The sequence below is a fragment of the Mustela nigripes genome, chromosome 7 (genome assembly GCF_022355385.1).
Source record: "Mustela nigripes isolate SB6536 chromosome 7, MUSNIG.SB6536, whole genome shotgun sequence".
NCBI classification, from domain to species: Eukaryota; Metazoa; Chordata; class Mammalia; order Carnivora; family Mustelidae; genus Mustela; species Mustela nigripes.
The window spans coordinates 116,157,695-116,177,351 of record NC_081563.1 but is presented as its reverse complement, the minus strand read 5'-3'; the positions used below and the strand labels follow the sequence as shown (position 1 = coordinate 116,177,351).

The 19,657-nt window shown below is 44.3% G+C and overlaps 1 protein-coding gene across 1 annotated transcript in view; it reads right to left on the bottom strand.

The window, feature by feature from the left end:
• CHMP4B (charged multivesicular body protein 4B) overlaps positions 1–19,657 on the bottom strand; it is a 50,846-nt gene that overhangs the window by 4,192 nt on the left and 26,997 nt on the right. Inside the window, exon 2 of the mRNA XM_059406817.1 lies at positions 1,649–1,826. Within this exon, the coding sequence (XP_059262800.1) occupies positions 1,649–1,826 (178 nt within the window). The remainder of the gene's footprint in view (positions 1–1,648; positions 1,827–19,657) is intronic.

Below are 19,657 nucleotides of genomic sequence, written 5' to 3'. Positions count from 1 at the left end.
GAAAAAAGACATGAACACTGATTCTAATCCCAGTTCTATCCAATCTCATCCATAATCTAGGGCAAGTCATCTCCCCTCTCTGGGACACAGCTTCCCCACCTTGATAATCAGAGGCCTGGATGAGAGGACTTTTTAAGGACCTTTCCAGCTAGAAACTCTGCTCATCACAATAACCCTGAATTACTCAGAAATACTTTTTCATTCCATGAAATCTACTTCTTTTTTTTTTTTTAAGTGGCTCCATGCTGGGTTTAAGCCTCAGTGCAGGGCTTGAATTCACAACCCTGAGATCAAGATCAAGAGTTGGACGCTTAACCAGCTGAGCCACCCAGGTACCCTGAGATCTGCTTCTTCAGGCAACAAGATACAAAATCCATTTTAAAAGGAGTTCCATGTGGTTTTCATTTGAATTTCCCTGATGGCTAATGATGGTGAACATTTTTTCATGTGTCTGCTAGCATTTGTATATCTTCATTGGAGAAGTGTCTGCTCATGTCTTCTGGAAATTCAAATCAAAACCACATTGAGATACCACCTTACACCAGTTAGAATTGTGAAGATTAACAAGGCAGGAAACAACAAATGTTGGAAAGGATGTGGAGAAATGGAACCCTCTTACACTGCTGGTGGGAATGCAAGTTGGTACAGCTACCATGGAAAACAGTATGGAGATTCCTCCAAAAATTAAAAATAGATCTAACCTATGACCCAGTAAATGCACTACTGGGTATTTACCCTGAAGATACAGATATAGTGAAAAGAAGGGCCAGATGTACCCCAATGTTCATAGCAGCAATGCCCATGATAGCCTAACTGGGCAAAGAGCCAAGATGCTCTTCAACAGACAAATGGATAAAGAAAATGTGGTCCACATATATGGTGGAATATTACTTGGCCATCAGAAAGGATGAATACCCAATTTTTGCATCAACATGGATAGGACTGGAGGGGATTATGCTGAGTGAAATAAGTCAAGGAGAGAGAGTCAATTATCATATGGTTTCACTAAGGAATAACATGAAGGACATTAGGAGAAGGAAAGGAAAAGTGAGTTAGGGGAAATTGGATGGGGAAATGAACCATGAGAGACTGTGGACTCTGAGAAACAAACTGTGGGTTTTAGAGGGGAGGGTGGGGGAATGGGTGAGCCTGGTAGTGGGTATTAAGGACAGCATGTATTGCATGGAACACTGAGTGCTGTACATCAACAATGAATCTTGGAACACTACATCAAAAACTAATGATGTGGGGCGCCTGGGTGGCTCAGTGGGTTAAAGCCTCTGCCTTCAGCTCAGGTCATGATCTCAGGGTCCTGGGATGGAGCCCCACATTTTGCTCTCTGCTCAGCAGGGAGCCTGCTTCCTCCTCTCTCTCTGTCTGCCTCTCTGCCTACTACTTGTGATCTCTGTCTGTCAAATAAATAAATAAAATCTTTAAAAAACAAAAAAAAAAAACAAAAAACAACTAATGATGTATTTTATGGTGACTAACATAATACAAATAAAAATAAAAGGGGAGTTCCAAAAAAGAACGCAAAGTAAAACAAACTTGGGTGTTTGAATGGATAAATCAAAGGGTCGCCCAAGGCCATGTCCCGGGATTGAGGCCCCGCCACGCGGGTGCCCCCCACCAGTGGGCAGCCACATACATGTTGTCGTGGGCAGCCTTCATGGCCTTTGCAGCGTAGCCCATGTTCTTGAGCACCTCGGTGTTGGTATTGGCATTCTCCAGGGCCTCCCGCTGAAACTCGATGGTGGAGAGTGTGCCGTCGATCTGCGCCAGCTGCTTTTCATACCTCTTCTTGCGCTTCAGTGCCTGGAGGGCCGCTGCATCGGGGAGAAAACAGGGTTTCAGAGAGCCTGACACCAGAATATCCCAGAGTTCACTTGAGCCTTCGCCCTAATTGTAATCCATGCACCTCAGCTGGTGCCTCCACTATAACACAAGGTTATTAGTCTCTTCTACACAAGGAACACATTCCATTTTCTAAGAAAACTACAAAATTCACCTATTTCAAAGTGCAGCAAAGCATACAAGCTCAAGCTCACACTATGTAACCACACCCCCACAAATCAAAGCACGGAGAGGCTCTGAGACAGAGAATGTGTTTTGAGGCCATACTGCTTTAGGTTCAAATCCCAGCTCACAGACTTAGGTGAGCTACTTAGCTTCCCCAACAGGTTCGTTGTGAGAAGTGAGATTATATATATAAATACCTAGCACAACTTAAACATAGTGGACACTAAAAAACAACACCTCTAATTATTTTTTTATTAAAGATTTTTTTCTTATTATTCATTTATTTGACAGACAGATCACAAGCAGGCAGAGGGGCAGGCAGAGAGAGAGGAAGGGAAGCAGCCTCCCCGCTGAGCCGAGAGCCCGATGTGGGGCTCAATCCCAGGACCCTGGGATCATGACCTGAGCTGAAGGCAGAGGCTTTAACCCACTGAGCCACCCAGGCGCCCCAACACCTCTAATTATTATAAAGCAGCTTTAAAGTATCATGTTATGCTAACTCAATTATAAAAACAATAAATAGTAACTATACTAAATACTGGATAAGTTAGGGTTAAATGCCCCCTCACACATAGCTGACAACTCTAAGTTGATATACTGACTCTGAAAAGCAACATGGCAACACATAGCAACAGCCATAATGACGTTCTTGCCCTATGACCCAGTAATCTCCTTCTGGAAATGTATTCAACAAAAGCAAAAATTCTCATGCCCAAAGATGGTTACTGTGGCATTCTCTATCATAGAAAACAACACAACTAAAATAAAGTCAGAATCCCCTGCCAGGAGTCTGACCATTTAGCCAAGCCAATGTCATCATCTATCTATGCTTCCTGGCATGTTAAGGCTGGAGAAATCATCTTGTTCTTAGATCCAGTCAGGGCAAGCAATCTGACCAAGGCGAATCTGTGGTAGAGCAGGAGCCAAAAGCACATCTCCCTACTCAAACCCAAGAAGCCTTCCCCTTGCCATCTCAATTACCTTCTTGGCACCTAAAGGTATCTTTAGTACATATCTTAGATGGGTATCAAAGCCAGAACGAATGGGACCCTACTTGGCCAGAACAGCACTAGTCTTCGACACAGACAAACACACAGAGGCACCCCCCGACACATGCTCCACCATGTCCCTGAGCTCCAGACCGGAGCCATCCCCATCTCCGGCAGGCTTTTAGGGACATGCAATCATCTCCCTTACAGGGCTGTGGTTTCTCCATACATCACATGAATGGGTCCCCTGCTCCTTCTATTCAAGCTTCCTGTTAGCCTAGCACTGCATCCTAAGAACCATCTGCCAAGGGACTGCACGTAAGCCGTCCATTCTTCCTCTAAAATGAGCAAATAAAACCACTAGGAAAATTCTTCTAGCCAAAGGATAAAGCAGGCTAATGAGAAACTGCAAAAAATCTGAAGAACAATGAAATGTGCCTCCTTAAAAGTTGACAAGACAGTCAACCTGCTATCTCCCTTGATCCCTATGTGAATGGCCTATGACCTCAAGAAGTCCAACCCACAGTCACACCCAGGGGTCCCCAAGACTCCTTAATGGACACCTTCACCTGCTAATTACTAAGTCATACATGCTATGGAAGTACCTCACAAAACAGAAACCTTTTAAGATAGAGACGGCCACACTTTTTAGCAGATAAAGAAATAGTTTCAGAGAGGTTATGCAATTCAGGTCACCAGGTGGTAAGTGGCAGAAGGAATTAAGCCAAGGATGGAACCCCAAAGCCCATGCTCTGCCATTCTAGCTATTATGCCTTCCACTTACTGAAAAAGGCAGGATCCTGCACTGGAGAGGTCATCCGGTCCAGTGGGGAGTGGGATCACAGAAGAGGGAGTGCAAACCCAAATATGCCATTCCTTTGCTTAAAAGCCCTCAGCAGTGGGGCGCCCGGGTGGCTCAGTGGGTTAAGCCGCTGTCTTCGGCTCAGGTCATGATCTCAGGGTCCTGGAATGGAGCCCTGCATCGGGCTCTCTGCTCAGCGGGGAGCCTGCTTTCGTCTCTCTCTCTCTGCCTGCCTCTCCATCTACTTGTGATCTCTCTCTGTCAAATAAATAAATAAAATCTTTAAAAAAAAAAAAAAACCCTCAGCAGTTGGGGCGCCTGGGTGGCTCAGCTGGTTAAGTGACTGCCTTCAGCTCAGGTCATGATCCCAGGGTCTTGCGATCAAGCCCCACATCGGGCTCCCCTGCTCAGTAGGGAGTTTGCTTCTCCTTCTGCTCTGCCTGCATGTGTTCTCTCGCTATCTCTAATAAAATCTTAAAAACAAAACAACAACAACAACAACAGAAAACCTTGAACAGCTCCCTGTACCCACATGACAAAGCCTCCACATGGCTGAATATGACCAGTAAAATCCTGCAAGGGACTGGGATTGTCACCACAGGCTGGGTTCTGGGAGACCTCTGCCAGTGACCATCATGGCAGAGGGAAGATATCCTGGTATGTAAGTGCTCAGGGCCTGGGGTTTCTTCCTTGTGCCTTCCTTGGTGTTGTGTTGCCTTTCCACAGAAATAAACTCAGATATATCCTAATCAACAAATGATTCTCAAGTGTTCTTTCTTTTCTTTTCTTTTTCTTTTTAAAATTAACATATAATGTATTATTTGTTTCAGGGGGATGCTCAGGTTTTCTCAGGTCAATGTCTCACAGTGCCTCTTTCCAGGGTCCACCTCCTCAGCCATCCTCACCGTCCATGCCAAAGCCCAGTCTATAAAAACTTCTCTGCCATGTTCATGAGTAAAGTAAACAAGGTGTCTGCTTGCCTGCCGTGTGGTAAGCAAGCAAGATGGCTATGGAAGTCTCACTCACCTTCTCATTTAATCTTCCTGACCCAGTCATGGGGCAAAGATCCCAGATCTATTACTAACAAAGACACTGGGGATCAGAAAGGTAAAGTGGCGGATACAAGTCATACTGCTGTTATATGGAGAGGGGAGGGCTCAACTACTTGTCTGTGTAAACCCTCAGGTCTCTGCTCCTCCCACACAGCCTCAAAATGATGTCAAGTGACACTGGAACAGTCCTCAAAAATGAACAAGGAGATGACCCACCTGCCTTGCTTTTCACTGTCATGAGTGTACCAGGAGCCTTGACTTTATATAGTCAGCTACATTCTGATTTTTGGTTTTTTCTTCTTTTTGCAAATTTCGTTCTTGGGGTGTTTTTCCCTTTCTTTCTTTCTTTTCTTTTCTTTTTTTTTTTTTGGTTCCCCCAGCCCAAACCCTTGTGTAGAGGGCTGACTTTCAATAAATCCCAGCGAGGGAGCTGCTCTGCTTTGTATGAAACCCCAACCCAGAAGCAGGGTGTCTATAAATGCTTTGGCACCAGGTTCCCCATACATTCTGATTTTTAAAACCAAATTTATTCTTTCCCTATTAACATATGAGATTTAGAACTGCTTTAATTTTTTTTCTAATACCTTTTTTTTTTTCTTAAGGAAACCCAGACTTTTTTTTTTTTTTTGTAAGATTTTATTTATTTTTAGGGCACCTGGGTGGCTCAGTCATTAAGCGTCTGACTTCAGCTCAGGTCATGATCCCAGGGTCCTGGGATCGAGTCCTGTATCGTGCTCCCTGCTCAGCAGGAAGCCTGCTTCTTCCTCTCCTACTCCCCCTGCTTGTGGGCACAATCCCAGGACCCTGGGACCATGACCTGAGCTGAAGGCAGACACCTAACGACTGAGACACACAGGCACCCCAGTGAACATAAATATTCATAGCATCTGAACCTGTCTATATTTTAGAAAAGTGGGGCAGAGTGGTAAAGTATAACTTAGGGCAAACTAAAGGAGTAAAATGACACTCTTCCTGCATACTGTTACACTTAACAGGTTATTTCTGACCACAGGAATTTACTTCAATATGTAGCCAAAGTTTAGAGACAAGCCCTGGGATGCCTGGGTGGCTCAGTCAGTTAAGCACCTGCCTTCAGCTCGGGTCATGATCCCACAGTCTTGGGATCAAGTCCCATATCAGGCTTCCTGCTCAGCGGGGACCTGCTTCTCCCTCTCCCCCCCCTCCCTCCCTTCTCCCCCTACTTGTGCTCACTCTCTCTCTTAGATAGATAGATAGAGAGAGAGATGGACAAGCCCAATGTTTTACATAAATACATGCTGGCTCTTAGTGTTTTGCCTTTTACGTCTCCAAATTCCTGATGGTTGGGTTTAAAAAAACAAGTACTGGGATCTTACTACAAGAAAAAAAAATGTAACTGTGTGAGGTGCTAAATGTTAACTAAACTTACCTTGGTAATCATTTCACAATACATACATCTATCAAATCATTATGTTGTATATTAGGTAAAACTAACACAATGTTATGTTAATTATATCTCAGTAAGATGGGGGAAGGAATGAAAAATATAAAAACAAGTACTGGGTTAACAAGGAGTTCATCTAAACCAAATACTCAAAGAGGTATCCAAAGAAATCCCTTTCCTGTCAAAGGAACCCAGTGTCATTCGTAAACATGGTGGCTTTCACAGCTGAAATCTAACTCAGGCCAACAGAAGTTAAAGAGGTTGCTTTTAGACGGAAAAAAATAGTCCTTGGAATCTCCATATTTAATTATGCCTTTGCCGGTTCCAAAAGAGTAATTACAGCAGCAATTACAGAATCTAATAACCAGCTTTATTGGCTCTGAAAGCTGAAGCAAAAACAACTCCAACCATGTTGAAATAAACATTGGTCTCCAGACAGTTGCTTCATTAGACACTCTAAACAGCTATTTGGAGGAATAATACAAAAGAGATACCCCATGAAACAGAGAGACTAGTTGAAAAGACATTCAACTAGGACTGGAAACTCCTTCTGCAAGGCACCTGTTAGTGACTACACAGAAACCATTTTCAGAGATCTCACTAGTTCAATACAACTAGCTAGGATGCTCCTTTCTCTTAGGCAAAGGCAGACTTGACTTCTCTTTGAAGAGTTGCTGCAGAGGGCAAATTTGCTGCCCTGGTCTGGGGGCATTCAGGAGAGGAGCCACGAACCCAGGGCATCTCACTAGATCCCAAAAAGTCCTAACTGTACACTCACGAGTAGTACAGAGAGATTTAGGCAAGGAGGGCCCAGTGATACCCTCTCACTGAATGAATGAATGATGGTGTCCTTTCAAAGACCCAAGATTCTACACAGGAATTCATCTAGCAGAAGATACAAAGACTAGAAGGGAAGGAGGAGAATGCTGTTCCTTTCCCATTCTCAGCACACAGCAAACACAAACACACTCCAGAGGACACTTACACACAAATGCAACAGTAAGTGGGAGTGGTCATGGCAGGACACTGGCATGCAGGCCTCTGAGTGAAGCTGAAGGAGACCCCCCTTTACCTGCATCTCGCAATCATTCAGATCTTCCCGCTCATCACACCCATGACTAAACCTCAGGATGTTCAGGGTACCCTCAGCCAGAAGAACCACATCTGGCTTTCAACCAATAGTCGACTCAGCCACTGGTCACTGTGCTGGGGTCACCTGTCATCTGTCCTATGTATGTGGGCAAGAAAAGACCCAAAGTCAAAACAACCAAGTTCATCACCAAGGTCAAAGAAAGCCATTCTCCTTCACAGATGGCTATTAGTAAGCATCCCTGCACCCCACGGCATCAGATGTCCTGCCAGACCCTGACTAAAATGAGTTAGAACTCTGGCATCAAAAGGGGGAGGGGTGGGGTGCCTGGGTGGCTCAGCGGGTTAGGCCGCTGCCTTCGGCTCAGGTCATGAACTCGGAGTCCTGGGATCCAGCCCCGCATCTGGCTCTCTGCTCAGCAGGGAGCCTGCTTCTTCCTCTCTCTCTGCCTGCCTCTCTGCCTGCTTGTGATCTCTCTCAAATAAATAAATAAAATCTTTAAAAAAAAAAAAGGGGGGGGGGAGGGGTGTGCACCTGAAGTATTCTCGGAGATCCTAAAGTCTGACCTGTCTGGTTAGGTGACTGAGGAAAAACGATGCCCAGAAAAGGTAACACAGCTTGCCAGGATCACACCTCAACTCTCTTGTCTCCAAATTAAGTTGCTACTAATAAATCAGCAGTTCCCCACAGTAAGTAAGCAGTTCCCAAAGCTCTTTCATCCAATTGCCAAACCTTGCCCTTTGCAAATCCCATTTAAAAGCTCATGCTGACTTGGGACGCCTGGGTGGCTCAGTTGGTTGGACGACTGCCTTCAGCTCAGGTCATGATCCTGGAGTCCCGGGATCGAGTCCCGCATCGGACTCCCAGCTCCATGGGGAGTCTGCTTCTCTCTCTGACCTTCTCCTCGTTCATGCTCTCTCTCACTGTCTCTCTCTCAAGTAAATAAATAAAATCTTTAAAAAAAAAAAAAATAAAATAAAAAATAAAAGCTCATGCTGACACAGGAAAGAACCAGAAAGCTTCCAGTATTCTCTCTGAAGTTCCCAGTTAGGAGAAAAAGAAAAAAAAATGGAAAAGAGGTCCGAGATCTGCCTGGTTCCAGAGTACTTTCTGTAAATGGGTATTGCTGAACCTATCCACGGTTTCAGAAGATACAGGCAGGGGCTGGGCTCTCATTTCTCTACCCTGTATATAAGTGGCATGGGGCCATGGGTGGCTCAGTTGCCTAAGCATCCGACTCTTGGTTTCAGCTTAGGTTGTGGTCTCAGGGTGGTGGGACCGAGCCCTGAGGCAGGCTCTGCACTCAGCATGGAGTCTGCTTGAGATTCTCTCTCCCCCTCTCTCTGCTCCGCCTGCTCATGCTCTCTCTCTCTCTCTAAAATAGATAATCTTTAAAAAAAAAAAAAAGTGGCAGGAATAGCATGGATCTAGAGGAGCTACAGAAAGGTCTCAGAAACCCAAATGGGCCTTAATTGAAGGCTAGACAGAGGCTGTTTTGTGTCCATCCTCATTCAGTATCCCAAGGCCAACCTGCAAAAGAGGGCCTCATCCTGCAAACGCCTTGGAATGCTGTATTTATGCCCACACAGCTGAAGAGTGCAGGTGAGAGGTGCAGACAGCATTTTTCAGAGCAGCCTCCTTCTCTGTGATATATATCCCTGTTCCCCTAATTTGCTCTCCGTGGCCTGGAGCTAATGTGCTCCATTTAGAGATGGTAAAATAAGTACTTGTGTATGACCAGGCAAGTAGAGTCTGAAACCCTGCTGACTTCATCAGCAAACACACAGGGAGTACAGTACTCACTGCAAGGAAAAATTCTAGAGAGAAAGAAAGAAGCTCCTTATCTGTTTAATGGGGACAAATATGAAAGAAAAATGCCCCTCAATTAACAATCTAACAGTATATCAAATTGCTCCAAGTCATTTAAACAACACATAGAAAGTATGTTCTGCAAAGGTCAGATAAAGACATGATAAGACACCTTCAAACAATCTTGGGAAATGCTGGGTCATGCCAAGTTAACATGGTCATTTAGGGAGTCCAGCGGTTCGGCTGTGAGTTTCAGTTCCGCTATCAAGTAAACCCCAAGAAATTACTGAACCTAATTGTCAGATAATAATACTCCAATAATAAAATATTATACTCTAATAATAAAAATACAGAGTTATTTTGAGGATTAAAATGAAATACATATGTGAAGTACCTGGCACAGGGCCAAAACGGCAAAGTGCTCAGTAAATGCAGGTCACTGGTCTTACTATTAATTGCAGGACTTCTCAGAGCCTGTTTTAACAGAAAAGAACCAATACCATTACCGCCACCATGCCTTCCCCCACAAAAAGATAGCTTAGAGAAAAAAAAAAAAATTTTAAACTACCTTGATCAGTTAGCCAACATAAGCTTCACCATCCTTTGTCTCCCAGTTGATGTGCACGAGCACTGGCACGCCCAGAAAAGAACACCACTGGCACGCCCAGAAAAGAACACGGGGCTTGGTGTCAGAATCCTGGCTCTGACACTAGCCTGGGGTAAGTTATTTCACCACTTCAACAAATGGAAAAATGCGAGTGATTAGCACTACCCCAAAGATGAATGAGAAAAACAATCTCTCTGGAAATAATAAATGGGAGCTTTCTCTTCATCCTGCCCACTTCTTGAACCTTCTGCCTTTCTTCCCTTGCCTGTGGCTGATGTTCTCTCTGGGGATCTCTGTATCTTTTTTTCCCTGTGCTGTTCCTCCTCCTAGCCCAATGTGTCTCTCCAAGAAACAGTATGTATCTGTGGCATGGTGGAGGAAAACAGAATATAGAACAGCAGCTAACACTTAAAAGGAGCTTGCTGGGTAGTAGGCCCCATGACTGGTGCTTTATGTGTGCACTGGATCCTCCCAATAACCCTAGAAAGCACGTACTGTTATTGCCCCCACTGGCAGGAAAATTGAGGCTCAAAGAGTTTATCACTTGCCCAAGTCATATGGTTAGACAGTAGGAGGCCTGAGATCAATGCCAAGCTGCCTATCTGCAAAGGGCGTGTTCTTTTTTTTTTTTTTTAAAGATTTTATTTATTTATTTGACAGAGAGAAATCACAAGTAGGCAGAGAGCCAGGCAGAGAGAGAGAGAGAGGAGGAAGCAGGCTCCCTGCCGAGCAGAGAGCCCGATGCGGGACTCGATCCCAGGACCCTGAGATCATGACCCGAGCCGAAGGCAGTGGCTTAACCACTGAGCCACCCAGGCGCCCCAAAGGGCGTGTTCTTACTCCGCAGAGGAACATCTTCTGCACTGAGCAGGCACTTCTGCCTGAGCCTGGGGATCTGAGAGCCTCCCATGCCTTCCCCACCTAAAAGATTCCACAAGCTAGCAGTCTGGCACCAAGGGCACCCAGAGGCAGCTCAGTCTGCCCAGAAACACTTGACTAATTGGTAATCCATGAGGGTAGGCAGTAAAAGCCTTTGGCTGAAAAAACAATTTTTTTTTCCCCAGCGGATTTTAAATTGGTTAAAAGTATATGCGATAAAATCCAACCATTTCATTAGCTCCTCTGCATTTAGGTTGACAATTCTACATAGCTGGGGAGATTGTAATGAGTTGTTTTCTGTTTTAAAGAATATCTTCTTCCCTCATGCCTGCCCTGTATTTTCCCTAGGCCATAAGCTCCTCAAGAGTGGAACCTACAGCTCTGTGCCCCTAATAGCACTGCTACACAGAAAAGAGAGTGGGTACTCCATAGTGCCCAATTTTGCCCTGTCGTTTCTCTGAGGTCAGTGGGCTCTGCCCTCTCACCCCATAATGTCCTCTAGATCTTTTCCTAAGACCTAAGATAACCTTCCTTCTATAGTCTTGAAGACCCCAGGACTATAGCTATAAGAACCTGGTAAAATTTCTCAAACTTCCATCACTGGATTACCTTTTTTTTTTTTTTTTCCCTGTATTAACTCCTATTGGGATGCCTAGAACTCTATTTTTTTTTTTTTAAAGTAATTTCCACACCCAATATGGGGCTCACAACCCGAGATCAAGAGTCACATACATGCTTTACCGACTGAGCTAGCCTGGTGCCCCATGATGCCTACAACTTTAAAAACCAGAGTCCAGGGGCTTGTTCAAGTGACAGTGAGCCTAGGACCTTCCCCTTGTGATTATATCTGAGAGGAAGTAGCAGAGAGCCAGAGTAAGCAGAATATTGTTCCAGACTGGGCCAGTGGGAGTGGCCCAGGCCACCAAGAAGAACAGAAAATGGTCAAGAGGGGTGCCTGGGTGGCTCAGTGGGTTAAGCCTCTGCCTTCGGCTCAGGTCATGATCTCAGGGTCCTGGGATCGAGCCCCGCATTAGGATCTCTGCTCAGCAGGGAGCTTGCTTCCCCCTTTCTCTCTCCCTGCCTTTCTGCCTACTTGTGATCTCTCTCTCTCGTCAAATAAATAAATAAAATCTTTTAAAAAAAAAGAAAGAAAGAAAAAATGGTCAAGAGAAGTCAGACCCACGGAGAGGAATAGTGCAAACAACGGTGTGGCTGCATCATCTTGTTCCTAGAAGCGCAGCGGATAGCTTTCCAGTGCTCTGCTGCAGCTGGGTTCAATTTGGGCAGGAAGAAGGGGTGTTTCACTTCCCAGATTCAGTAGGCATCCAGGGAGTAGCTCTTGTGACAAGGGTAACTCAGGCGAAGGTGGGGTAACTAGGATCCCAGGAAGGAAGGTAGTCTGCCTTTAGTTATTGAGGGCCACAGTCAGACAGCTTGGGATCCAAGGCCAAGGTTCAGGAAAATTTCATTTAAACAGCTATCAGAAACTAAAACTAAGCACCCATGCAACCCAAAGAAATGTCTTAGTTGTTCCATGTCTTAATACATAAATTTGAATGTTACATATTTCACACAAAAATCGCTTCTCGGCCTTTTGGCTAAGATCAAGTGCAAAAAAATCCAGATTAAAAAAAAAATCCAGGGGCGCCTGGGTGGCTCAGTGGGTTAAGCCTCTGCCTTCGGCTCAGGTCATGATCCCAGGGGCCTGGGATCGAGTCCCGCATTGGGCTCTCTGCTCACCAGGGAGCCTGCTTCTCCTCATCTCTCTCTCTGTCTGTCTCTCTGCCTATTTGTGATCTCTCTCTCTGTCAAATAAATAAATAAAATCTTAAAAAAAAAATCCAGATTTGTGGCTTCCTTTTGATAATGCAAATTTTCTGGCAACAATCTGATGCAACTAAGTAGTAGGCACCCTTTCAGAAGCACATACTCTCTAGTGCATCTCACTGCCCACTACTGCCCACTCTCATATACATGGCCATGTTAATCATTTACATGTCCTGACCACTCCATAACACTAGACATTAATCTTAACTCTGGAGAAAACTGTTATGAATTATCCGGGACAATCGCTTGCCTTCAGGCAGTTAAGGTTATTCCCAACTTAAAGACAAAGGTTCAACAACTTACTCAAGGTCATGAAGTTAGAGGTAATGGCCAAGAAAGAATCCAAGCCAGGTGACCTGTCCCCTGGGACAGTGCTCTTTCTACTACTCAGGGAGACTTGTGTCTAGACAGAACCTGAAATATGGGTCCTGTGATCCTGAATCTAGCTTCTTAATCTAAATCTGTCATGATCAAATTACGTCACTTAGCAAGTCCCTCTTAGGGCTCCGACCCCTCATCAAGGACATAGGAAGGGTGGATTAGATGCTCCCTCTGAGGTGTTCCTCCAGGTCTAATGCTACATGAACCTGTATAGTTCTAAAATTTCCAGTAACTGATTAAAGCAAACACTAAAGGCTTTTTCTGACTGACCCTGTGTGATCTTGAAAATGTAATTAACATCAATACACTCCATTTCCTGAGTGTTTCACCTCATCAAGTTTTTCCTGTCCAATAAAATCTCTTTTAACTGGTTTCACAAATTTGTATTAGAAAAATCACAGGCTCCTTCTAGCCTCTGCACTCAGCTGCCCCAGCTGGGCGGAGGAAGTCAGAACTCATCCCAACACTAGCCACAGATGTTCATTCATATATGTCATTCAGTGAAAAGAGGAAATTACAGTTAGAAGGTAAAGCTAGATGCCCTCACTCTCCATTCCCCATAAGCTCTGGCACTGCTGACCTCCTCTCTCTGAAATGCCTCTCTCCTGCTAAGTCTTAGCAGATACCCTAGAATCTGGCTCCCTGGCTCCCACAGTCATTTCTTCTTGGGTTTTTCTAGATCCTTTCTCTTCTTCTCAATTCCATGTGGTAGGATGGGGCTCAACCTTGATCCTGAGTTCTTTTCAAATATACCAACCTGAGTTACCACACCTCTTCAGAGCCTTGTATTTTATTCTTTCGTTTAATCCTTACAATAAGGAATTAGTCTTATTAGTCCATTTATAGATGAGGAGATTTGAGGCTGGAGAGATTATGTAACTTGCTGACCTCTCAAAGCTTGTTAATAACCGGCACAGTAAGGATCCAAATCCATATTCCTCCTGCTTCTAGCCAAGATAAAATGGCGGGGACTGAACTTAACCTCCTACCTAAGAAAAATGAAACAACAATTTGCAAGACTCTAGACAGCAGGTAAAAAAAAAAAGGTCAGTGATCTCTGAGAAATGGGAAATAAACTAGGTGACAACTGCCCTAGTTTATTGCTTTGAGAGTCTCCGAGGCCTCAGAGCCAGGAGAGAAAACCCAGGTATAGAGCCTGGCAAGCTTCCCTAGTTGACAAGATACAGCTAAGAGTCTAGAGAGACCAAAGTGGCTGGAGTTCACAGGAGACAAAGAGAGGACAAAGCTGGAGGAGGTGGAGGGGAGGGAGACAGAAAGAGAACACATGACACAAACTCGTGGAGATCGGCAGTCCCTTCAAGTATCCAGCAAAATATTGATCAGTACAAGTGTGAAGAAATTATCTGAGGCCAAGGAAAGGATCACTCAAAAGGGTAAGAAAGAGAAGTACCAGGTGCTCACATGGGGCTGGTTATAGCACCTGCCCCTCAGCCATACTGAAAAACCTCATAATTCGTGGGGTTTTGGGTAGAGTATTCAGAAGGGTCTTATCTCAATAGCAGGGAATAAATAGCCCTGCTCTGGGCCCATCTAACAAATTTTAAAAGTGGGACCCCGAAACAGAAATTGTTACCAACAAAATTAACTATGCCAGACAAAGCTTAAGAATATAGGAATAGGGGCATCTGGGTGGCGCAGTGGGTTAAGCCTCTGCCTTTGGCTCAGGTCATGATCGCAGGGTCCTGGGATCGAGCCCCACATCAGGCTCTCTGCTCAGCAGGGAGCCTGCTTCCCCCCTCTCTCTGCCTGCCTCTCTGCCTACTTGTGATCTCTCTCTGTCAAATAAATAAATAAAATCTTTTAAAAAAAGAAAGTATAATACAATAAGTTAAATATGTATATTATAATTCTAAAGTATTAAAAATAACGAATTGCAGCTAACAAGCCAACAGAGGAGAGAAACTGAATCATAAAACTACTCAACCCAAAATAAGGCAGAAAAAGAGAAAAAAATGGAAGCAAAGAACAGATGAGATAAATTTTAAAAAGAGCAAGATGACAGATTTATCTTTAGCCATATCAATAATTACATAAAAGCTCACTTTCAAAATGCTTCAATTAAAAGGCAGAAGGGGACACTTGGGTGGCTCAGTTGGTTAAACATCTGCCTTTGGCTTTGGTCAAGACCCCAGAGTCCTGGGATCAAGTCCTGCATGGGAATCCTTGTTCAGCAGGGAGCCTGCTTCTCCCTCTGCCTGCTGCTGCCCCTGCTTGTGCTCGCTCTCTCTCTCTCCCCCTCTGAAAAACAGTAAAATCTTCAAAAAACAAAACAAAAAAAAGGCAGAAGTTATTGAGGAGCCTGGGTGACTCAGTCGCTTAAGTATCGGACTCTTGTGTTAGCTCGGGTCATGATCTCAGGGTCCTAGGATCAAGCCCCACAAAGGTGTCCACAGTCATCAAGAAGCCTGCTTAAGAATTCTCTCTCTTTCTCCCTCTGCCTGTCCCCCTGCTCATGTTCTCTCACCCTCTCTCTCTTTCAGATTAAATCTTCTAAAAAACTAAAAATGAAATGTAGAAGTTAAATGACTGGATTAAAAATCCAACTATATGCTACCTACAAAAAAGTGTACTTCAAACATAAAGACAAATAGGTTAAAAGTAAAAAAATGGAAAAAAGATTACCAAGGTTACACTGTTCAAAAGAAAGCTGGAATGGCGGGGCACCTGGGTGGCTCAGTGGGTTGGGCATGTGCCTTCAGCTCGGGTCATGGTCTCAGGGTCCTGGGATGGAGCCCCACATTGGGCTTCCTTCTCCCTCTCCTTCTGCCCCTCCCCCCACTGCTTGTGTTCTCTCTCTCCCCTTCTCAAATAAAAAAAAAATCTTAAAAAAAGGAAGAAAGAAAGAAAGAAAGCTGGAATGGCCATATTAATTAATATACCAAAATAAATTTCAGAGCAAAGAACTATCAGAGACAAAGAGCCTCTCATAATCAGAGTTCAATATGTCAGTAGGATATAACAATTAGAAACATGTAGATCTAATAATGGAATTTTAAAATACACCAAGCAAAAATGGATAGACTTGTAAAGAGAAACAGGTAAACAGAGTTCAATACCCTTCTCTGACAACTGATAGAGTAGACAGAAAATCAATAAGGATAAGTCTTGTTCGTTGACTGATGAATTTGGATAAAGAAGACAGCATATATATACACAATGGAATATTACTCAGCCATCGAAAAGAATGAAATCTTGTCATTTGCAACAACATGGATGAAATTAGAGTGCATTATGCTAAGCAAAGTAAATCAGTCAGAGAAAGACAAATACCATACGATTTCACACATATGCAGAATTTAAGAAACAAAACAAATGAGCACAGGGGAAGGGAAGGAAAAATCAAATAAGATAAAAACAGAAAAGGAGACAGACCATGAGACTCTTAACTACAGAGAACAAACTGAAGGTTGCTGGTAGGGGAAGGGGGGGGATAAGCTAAACAGGTGATGGGCATTAAGGAGGGCACTTCTTGGGGTGAGCACTGGGTGTGATATGTAAGTGATGAATCACTAAATTCTAATCCTGAAACCAATATCACACTATGTTAATCAACTTGAACTTAAACTAAAAAGATAATACTAAAATAAAAATTTTTTTAAAGATACTGAAGTCTTAAATAACTAAAAATCGATAAACTTGACCTAACTGACATCTGTAGAAGACATCACCACCAGCATTCTGTTCATGGGTACACAGAAGAGATACCAATACAGACCACATTCTAGGCCATAATACAAATCTCAATAAATTTAAAAGGACTCAAGTGATACAAAATATGCTAACCATAATAAAATTAAATTAGAAATCATAAACAGGGGCGCCTGGGTGGCTCAGTGGGTTAAGCCGCTGCCTTCGGCTCAGGTCATGATCTCAGGGTCCTGGGATCAAGTCCCGCATAGGGCTCTCTGCTCAGCAGGGAGCTTGCTTCCCTCTCTCTCTCTCTCTTTGCCTGCCTCTCTCTCCGTCTACTTGTGATCTCTCTCTGTCAAATAAATAAATAAAATCTTTAAAAAAAAAAAAAGAAAGAAATCATAAACAGAAGCTCTCTGGAAAACTCCCCAAATATTTGGAAACTAACATACCGCTAAACAGCCCATGGGTAAAAAAAGAAATAAAATGAGAAATTAGAAGGTTTTTTTGGTTTTGTTTTTTGTTTTTTTCTGAGAAAGAGCAAGCGTGAGTGAGCGCAAGAGCCGGGGAGGGCAGAGGGAGAGAATCTTAAGCAGGCTCCACTCTAAGCACAGAGCCTGCCCTGGGGCTGGATATCTTAACCCTGAGATCATGACCTGAGCTGAAACCAAGAGTCAGATGCTTAACTGACCAAGCCATTCAGGTGCCCCAATTACAAAGTATTGTGAACTGAATGAAAATGAAAAATAACGTATCAAGATTTGTGGGACACCACTAAAGCAGTACTTAGGGGAAATTTTACAGCACTAAACATTTATAGTAGAAAAGAAAGACCTCAAATCAGTGACCTCAGCTTCTACCTCAAGAAACCAGAAAAAGAGGGGTGCCTCGGTGACTAGTTGGTTAAGCACCTGACTTTTTTTTGGTAAGACTTAATTTTTATTTATTTTAGAGAGAGGGCAAGCAAGCATGAACAGGGGGAAGAGGAAGAAGCAGCCTCCCCCCCCCCCCCCCCCCCCCGCCAAGCAGGGAGCCTGAGGCGGAGCTCAATTCTAGGACCCCAGCATCATGTTCTGAGCCAAAGGCAGGCGCTTAACTGAGGGAGCCACCTCTAGGCCTCTAGGCATCTGACTCTTGATTTCGGCTCAGGTCATGATCAGGGTCAGGAGATCCGACCCACGTACAGAAAGGCGCTCACAAACCGGCAAAAAGATAGGCAATGGGATACACTGACAGAGGTAAGCACAGGGCCCTAGGGGAGCACACAGGAAGGGAACGTAACCTTTGCAGTTATCATACAGTTTAAAGGATGATAAGAGAGACGTATCCCAGATCGGAGGAACAGACAGCCATTAGAGAATGGGGGAGAGAGCGAGCAAAGATAAAAGCCTAAGAAAGAAACTTAGGAACAAGCTTGTAGGTCCTCTTAAGGAGGGGCTAGACTTTATCCCAGGGTTAGAGGGAAGCCATTGAAGGATTCTAAGTAGGGCCAGCATGTGATCAGATCTGCATTTCAGAAAGATCCTTCTGGTTACTGTGAGCAGAAAGGACTGGGGACCACTACAATAATCCAGAGTGTGGATTTCAAGGGCCTGACCTAAGGCCACAGCAGAGGGATGAGGATGAACTTGAGAGATACCAATAAGAAAGACTCTGTGGACCTGTACCACCTGTCTGACTGTGTAGGGGAAGGAAATGTTGAGCCAGGAACAACCCCTAAGTGCTGGCTGCGTCAATCAGGTGGTTAGGGTGCCATTTCTCAGAGACTAGTGACTCAAGGGAGAGAAGATGGGACAGGAAGGAAGAAACTGGGGTGCCTGGGTGGCTCAGTTGTTAAGCGTCTGCCTTCAGCTCAGGTCATAATCCCAAGGTGCTAGGATCAAGACCCACACTGGGCTCCCTGCTTGGTGGAAAGCCTGCTTCTCCCTCTCCCACTCCCCCTACTTATGTTCCCTCTCTCACTGTCTCTCTGTCAAATAAATAAATAAAATCTTAAAAAAAAAAAAAAATGGAAGGGAGAAACAATTCTCCCATGGTGTTTCTGTGGGGCTGTGTACTTCAAAACTCAAATTAGTACCTGAAATTTAAATGAACATTCTCTAAATCCATACAGTGAAGACAGGGTCAGGGGCCTCCCGACGGGGTCAAGTCTAAATAATTTCTTACATGCTCTTGTAAAGAGTAAAGGATTCAAAGGTAACTTAATTGCTATGATTTATGCATGTGTGTGTCAGCAGGATATATAGGTAAATGCTTGTAATTTGCAGAGGCTATCTGTGGGCCTTGTAATTGGTTGCCTTTGGGAGGGGCACAGAGTGGCTAGGGCAGAGAGGGCACTTTTAAAATTATGTACCATTTACATGTCAGTCTAATCAAAACAAACAAAAAAGCAACTTAAATAAAACAGCCAATTTCTGCCCCATCCCCAGACATGGAAAAGGCAATTATATTAAAAACAGCAAACATTTGGGGGCACCTGGGTGGCTCAGTTTGTTATGCACCTGCTTTCAGCTCAGGTCATGATCTCAGAGTCCTGGGGCTGAGCCCTGCTTCAGGCTTCTGTGCTGAGCGGGGCGTCTGCTTCTCCCTCTGCCCCACGCCCAACACACACATACACTCTCTCAAATAAATAAAAAAAATCTTGGGGCGCCTGGGTGGCTCAGTGGTTTAAGCCTCTGCCTTTGGCTCAGGTCGTGATCCCAGAGTCCTGGGATCAAGCCTCGCATTGAGCTCTCTGCTCGGCAGGGAGCCTGCTTCCTTTCTCTCTCTGTCTCTCTCTCTCTCTCTCTCTCACCTGCCTCTCTGCCTACTTACTTGTGACCTCTGTCTGTCAAATAAATAAATAAAATCTTAAAAAAAAAAAAAAAAAGAACAATTTAACTATGTCTGGCCCTGGACCAGTAGTCTGGTCCCACCAGTGGAGTAAAAGCATTGATTGCACTCCTTCCCCCACCCCCAGATTCCAGGCTGTATCTCTTAGCCCAGCTTACTTGGGGTGATCGGGTTCTTGGCTAGGATAGAGAAAAAGCAGAGCCTGCCCCTGGTTTCCGTTCCCAGGCTAGAATGAAATGTTTCTTTTCCAGCTGGCTTTCCTTCCCCTGCTTCCAGTTGAATTCATGCCAACAAAA